Genomic DNA, 6,270 nt, shown 5'->3' on the forward strand with positions numbered 1-6,270 from the left:
GAGTCACTGTTCCCCCGAGCACAGCCAGGAGTGACCAGGAACAACGGTCACAAGCTAGCAGAGGGTAGGTTTAGGTTAGACATCAGGAGACGCTATTTCACGGTCAGGGCGCCTAGGGTCTGGAACCAACTTCCAAGAGAGGTGGTGCAGGCTCCTACCCTGGGGTTTTTTAAGAGGAGGTTAGATGAACACCTTGCTGGTGTCGTTTGACCCCAGTACTCTTTCCGACCACGGCAGGGGGTCGGACTAGATGATCTGCTCAGGTCCCTTCCGACCCTAGAAACTGTGAAACTATGTAATAAGTGTTTTTCATGCTGAGAAAATTACCTCGAAACTCCACCTGCATTCTGTCACCCAGGCAATACAGATACCTTTTATTTATTTTTCAGCTTATTACAAATGGAATGAGCAGTGTGGAATCCATGGCGTAAGGGAGAAAGACCAAATAAAATGGTCGAACAGCGAAAATTAGACGTAAGTAGAAATGAAGTCTGGGATTTGGTTTTAAAAAGCCCATAGAAAAGTGTATGATTCATTTTCTTGACTTTTTTCTTTTATGTTTGTTTTTCAGCCCTTTGTATTTGAACTGCTTTTTCTTCTTGATAATACTTTTCACATTGCTGTTGTGAAGTCATATGTCACGCTCCGTCTCCCACTTGAGTTGTTTGACACCTACCAGAGAGGAGGTCGGAGATGTCGGAACAGCTGGTGCATAATTATTACTTACGAACACTGTGGAATCTGAGTAAATCATGTATTGGCTAATATTGAGCCACCATGTATAGAAAATGTCAATAAAGTGTAAACGATGCCTTTTTTTGCATCTAGAGGGCACCCCCCTAGGGCCAAGGCTGCCCAGCCTAAACAGAGTTGCCAGGAACACAGTGGAGCAGCCTTGGCCCCAAGCAAGGATGCAGCAGGCAGCCTGCCCTCACCCCATGCACAGATCTGGGGAGGACATACTCCCCTAGGGGTGCGCACAGCAGTGGGGGCTGCCCCTCCCAGCACCACCAAGATGAGCTGCTGGCTCCGTCCCCTGTCCCACGCCAGCCTGCCTGGGCAGCACCTGCCGCAGCCCTACCTCCTCCCTCACCACAGGGCCTCGATCTGCCCACCCCACCCCTCTCCGGCCCCCCTTTCCCCTTCCCCCAAACAAACTTATCAGCCGGATGTTTCTCTCCGTGCCACCATGTTGCGTATCAGCAGTCAGATTTGTATCGGCCAGCATGGCTGGTCAATAATCAGCTGTTGGTATTAGCTCAAAGTATCTATCAGTACACCCCTAATTTTCTTACCTTCAAATGTTATAGTAAAATCTATATCTTTCTTCCTTTTGCCTTTTTTAGTGAGAGACTTGATTTTTACCTTAACTGTTTCTCAAGGAAAAGTACACAGATCACTAATTTGAATACTATCATGCATTTTAATGTCCATTTTAATGTCCAGGCAAATATATCTGTTACCCTAAATAAATATTATAATAGCCATACCCATGGCGAAATTTTAGTATAAACCCACAGAAAACATGAGAAATACCAAGTTTTTCTTGACATTTGTATTGCTCTCTTTCAAGTATCAGCAATACAGAAAAGGAGTAACACACTGATCTCAGCCACCCTTGATATGAAATTCAGTGGAATAAGTTTGATAAAAATACTAAGTTATGTAAACCCTGATGGCATGCTTAACAAACAAGCTGACACATTATGTAACAGCGCACACAAAAATATCAATTTACTAATGTCCACCTAAACAAGCTAGTTCTGTTCCTGATCACTTCCCTGTATTCTCAACAATGCATTATTTATAAGCACTACCTTTAATCTTCTTGTTTGTGCAGACCTTTCAGTGTTTACCATGTAAACTGCATCTCTGGATGCATAAAGTGATCAAACCATTGGAAGGTTAAATCAAAGCAATGAATTCTTATTACACGTATAGCTTTTTAAAAAATTAAAAACATTGAAAAATCATTACTTAAGAGCCACCAACTTGAAGAAGGTAAATGGTCTAAAACTAACTAGGGAAGGGTTTAATAAATGAAAAGTAGCTAAATGCATGCTTCAAATGAGAGTTTTTCCAAACATCTTGGAAAATTTCTCTCTACTCCTCCCCAAGTGTTCTGTAATGGTCATTTTATAGCCATTTGCTTAAAGACCTAACTTTTTGGTGCTGCTGTTTCCAAACTGCAAAGAATGATGGCACTTGCTTGCAAAGTATCTGAACTAAAGTTTTCAAAACTGGGTACCTATATCCAGACGACTACTCGTAGATTTGGGCTCCTAAAGAAAATAAGCGTTTTCATAAGCAACAAGCGCTGTCACTTCCCACTGCTGTTGAAATCCAGCAATACCACTGTCTGAGTCCCTTTACAAAGAAAGGAGCAGAGTCACTCAAGATTCACTCCATGTACTCTGGCTGGAGTCCTCAAGCAGGTCAAGAGCAATGGATAGTATTACAGCAGAACTGGTAGTACCACCTATTATGCAGGATGCCCAACATTTTCTATTACATAAACCTGTCTTCAGTTGCTTATAACTTTGCCAAACATTTACTATTTGGTCTGAAAATTCCACACCAAGTATCTGCTGCTCATATAGGTCTGATGAGGCCAAAAAATGGGTAACAACTGGTTGCTTCCATGAGAAACTGGTAGCCTGTTGATGGTTTTGTTGGCTTTGAAAGTTTCACCCTGACACATTCTGCTATGTCAGAGAACGAGACTAGGAAAATATGCACTGGGACCAGATGAATCAGAAGCCTGGGGCTGGGCATAGGAAGGTGTAATAAAGGAAGTGCAGCTAGGGGAAACTGAGGGTCTGGCAAGCCCAGAGGTTTTCTGGGACTTGAATGAGAAGTTTGGAGCATGGGAAATAGGACTGCAATGAGGTGAAGTAACAAGTGAAAAAAGAGTAACACATTAGAAGGGTCAGCACAGAATTAAACAAGCTTGGGGGAAGTAGACTGAAGCAAATGTGCCTACTACAGCTGTGATGCTCAACCTTTCAGCCCTGCTGGCTGTATTAATGGTGCAGGCACCACATGCCAAATCCAACTGCGGAGTAACCCTGTGAGGTAGCTTGGTCCTCGATGCTTCTGGTCATGGAGTGACCCCGAGTACTGGTTCTCATTGAACACCACTGCACTACAGCAATCTCCCTTCCAAAGTAAAGAAAGAACCGTGAGCTCCCTGACTCTCCTCATTCCTCTGCTGCCAGCAAATACCTGTGAAAGCCACAGACAAAGTGTGCACCACAGTGACTGTCACTTAGAATAACAATCTGCTATTACTATTGTTATATGTTACTGTCAGCTCATGTGGCAAAGGTATGCAGGATACTTGAAGGCTTCAATCCAGCTCATGGTCCATGTGTATGCCAGTAGAATGCCACGTAATAGAAAAATTGGAAGCTAAACTCAGGATATTGCACCACACTAATACAGAAGAAGAGAATATTTGATTTCTTGGGCTGTACTGCTCACTTCAAGGCTTGTGCTCCTTAAAAAGTTACTGCAAAACATACTGCTTATGAGTTAAGGTCTTCTGTGTGATCTACTTAAACTGGTTTTTCATTCTTCTGATGAGAGTGAGTTCAAGAAAAGTTCAAGCTGTCTTCAATATGTGTGAACCCCTTAATCCAGAGATGGGCAAAGCTATAGCCTTGCCCCCCCACCTCCAGTACCACGCCTGCTAGCAGGGTGGGGAGCTGCTCCAGATCCCAGCTGGGATCTTGCAGTGGTGACAGCATGGTCCAGAGCCAGGGCAGAGCTGTGATCTGCAACCTGCATGCCCCAGGCAGGGACATGCAGCCAGATTGCAGCTATGCCCTAGCACTGGACCATGCTGTCACCACTGCAAGAAGCTGGGGCACAGCTGTGATCCACTGCCTACACATCCCTGCCCGGAGCATGCAAGCTTCAGATCGCAGTTCTGCCCTGGCTCTGCACCATGCTGTCACCACCACAAGATCCCAGCCCAGCTCCAGAGCAGGTGCATGCCCTGCCAGTGCTGCTGGGGCCAGTCTTTATGGAAACTGACATCCTGCTATCAGAACGCAGCTGCTGCTGGGATCTCCCTGGAAACCAGCCCCAACAACATAGCCAGGAGCTGCTGGGAAATGAAGTCCAGCCACCAGCTGGATCCACCATTTTGCCCACCTCTGCCATAAACCCACAAAAACAGAAAACCCCCCACCTTTGCTCCTGCTCCCCCAACTCTAGTTTTTAAGCCTAATTCCCTACCCTCTGAAGTTACCTTATGCATCGGTCTCTATTTAATCACATTTGTTTGGGCAGACGGAACTGCAAGTCAGAGCAGCAATCACTGTGTGTTGTCAGCCTTGTACTGTCTTCAGTGGGAGCACTCATACAGAGCTCCAATTTCCTGCTGTACTTACAGTTGGGAATAGGCCCTCGGTGGGGAATTACAGCAAGAAAAGAATCCTGTCAGAGGGCCTGAATCTGAGCAACATCAAGCACCTACAGCCCTGAACCCAATAGGAGTTATTGTTTTTGCAATTACTATTGTTTAGACCTCTGCCACATTTTACATATATTACACAATTAACTGGTGAGTTGCATAATAAATTTAGACTGGCTTCACTGTACAAAATCATTATTGCTCATTATTGTCCAATGAGCTATCAAGTTAGCACTTGAAAATGTGTAACAATTTTACAGCTGGTTTCTAAGCCATCTTACATTTGATCATGCCAGAGGAAATGCTACAAGGACACATTAAAGTTATAGCTCAGGAAAACAGAAGCCAAGAATCATAGAAAATGAGGGCTGGAAGGGACCTCAGGAGGTCATCTAGGATGTCCTACTTCAAGCAGAACCATCCCCAACTAACTCATTCCAGCCAAGGCTTTGTCTAGGCAGGTCTCAGAAGCTCTCCAAGGATGGAGATTTGACAGCCTTTATGGGGAGCCTGGTCCAATGCTTTACTACCCTGCTGGTAAGAAAGGTTTTCTTAATATCTAAGCTAAATGTCCCTTGCTGCAGCTTGAGACCAGCTCCTTGTTCCATCATCTGCCAGCACTGAGAACAGTCTAGCTCAGGGGTGGGCAGTTATTTTGGCTGCAAGGCCCTGAATGAGTTTTGATCAGCAGTTAAGGGCCGTGCCCATACAATCTTTCAGAAGAGATAATTTAACAAATTATAGTTTAGAAAAAACAAATATACTAAAAATAAAATGTCTGCTACAGCATATTTTAATTTTAGTTCAGAAAAAGAATTTTTGTTCTGATTTATGTTTTTTTCTGAGTAGCATATATAGAGGTGATTACATAATAGCTCAAAATAAAGTGTAACTCTTGTATATTGTGTGTAGGAGTGGAGGGTGGTGTGTGGAGGGGTTGGGGTGGAGTGTACAGGGTGTGTGTGTGGGGGTGGTCTGTGAGGATGCGCCTGTGTGGTTGGTTCCAGGAGCCTGCTGGGGTGGAGGGAGGGAGGGGAAGCAGGGTGTACATGCACCAGAGCTCACAAGGGGGGTGCTGGTACATTCCCCCCTGCCCCTCCTTTTCCAGTGTCCCTATGGCACTCCACATGGCACCACATGCCCCTGCCCACACCTGCTAGACAGTTCCAGTCCCATCCAGTGTGCACAGCTTTCAGGGAGGAGGTGCTGCCGGTGCAACTGCAGGTGCCTGGGTGCTGCTCAGCTGCCCTTGCCTCCTGTAGCTTCTCCTCCTCCTGCCCCTGCTGTGCCACTTCAGGCAGGGGAAGCTGCAGCCAGGTGACTTCTGCCCCAGTGCACAGGGCTGCAGCTCCAGCTCCCAGTTGCCTTCCACTCCACTTGCCTGGCACCATAAGCAGCCCCCTGCAGGGGGCCAAGTGGGCGGAAGGCAGCAGGGAGCAGGGGCCCCAAGTGCTGGGGCAGGAGCCACCCATCTGCAGCTTCCCTCCCACATGGCTGAGTGTGTGGTGCCCAGTACGCATCCCCACAGCCTCCACTGCTTCCCTGCACTGCCTGCAGCCGGGAGCAGTATAGTAGGAACCAGTGGAGGTGAGGGGAGCCAGGCGGCACATGGGTGGCTGCAGGCATACTGGGAGCAGCCCCACTGTGCACTGTAGCAGGGGCTGGCGGGAGCGTGGTGCTGGCTGCCCTAGGCACAGGCTGGTGGAGCTCAGCCCCAAGAAGAGTACTGCTGGGGCAGCTTGGGCCAGATCCAATCAGTTGGGCCAAATCCAGCCCACGAGCCACATTTTGCCCACCCCGAGCTAGCTCCATCTTCTTTGTAACCAGCCTTTGTATCCCATCCCCCCCCC

General features: G+C 46.9%; 2 protein-coding genes across 3 annotated transcripts in view; one reads left to right on the forward strand and one right to left on the reverse strand.

Annotated features, from left to right (window-relative positions):
- CEBPZOS (CEBPZ opposite strand) overlaps positions 1-6,270 on the forward strand; it is an 18,374-nt gene that overhangs the window by 4,134 nt on the left and 7,970 nt on the right. Inside the window, exons 3-4 of one of the 2 annotated variants that reach the window (XM_019526741.1) lie at positions 390-474; positions 572-811. In XM_019526741.1, the coding sequence (XP_019382286.1) occupies positions 390-472 (83 nt within the window). In that variant the 3' untranslated portion in view covers positions 473-474; positions 572-811. Of the gene's footprint in view, positions 1-389; positions 475-571; positions 812-6,270 lie in introns of those variants that run through there. The other variant, XM_019526740.1, reaches the window with a different exon arrangement.
- Positions 1,145-6,270, reverse strand: part of CEBPZ (CCAAT/enhancer binding protein zeta) — a 33,352-nt gene continuing 28,226 nt past the window's right edge. Inside the window, exon 14 of the mRNA XM_019526730.1 lies at positions 1,145-1,362. Within this exon, the coding sequence (XP_019382275.1) occupies positions 1,255-1,362 (108 nt within the window). The 3' untranslated portion in view covers positions 1,145-1,254. The remainder of the gene's footprint in view (positions 1,363-6,270) is intronic.

The sequence above is a fragment of the Gavialis gangeticus genome, unplaced genomic scaffold (assembly GCF_001723915.1).
Source record: "Gavialis gangeticus isolate Ggan-Ray unplaced genomic scaffold, GavGan_comp1, whole genome shotgun sequence".
NCBI lineage: Eukaryota > Metazoa > Chordata > Crocodylia > Gavialidae > Gavialis > Gavialis gangeticus.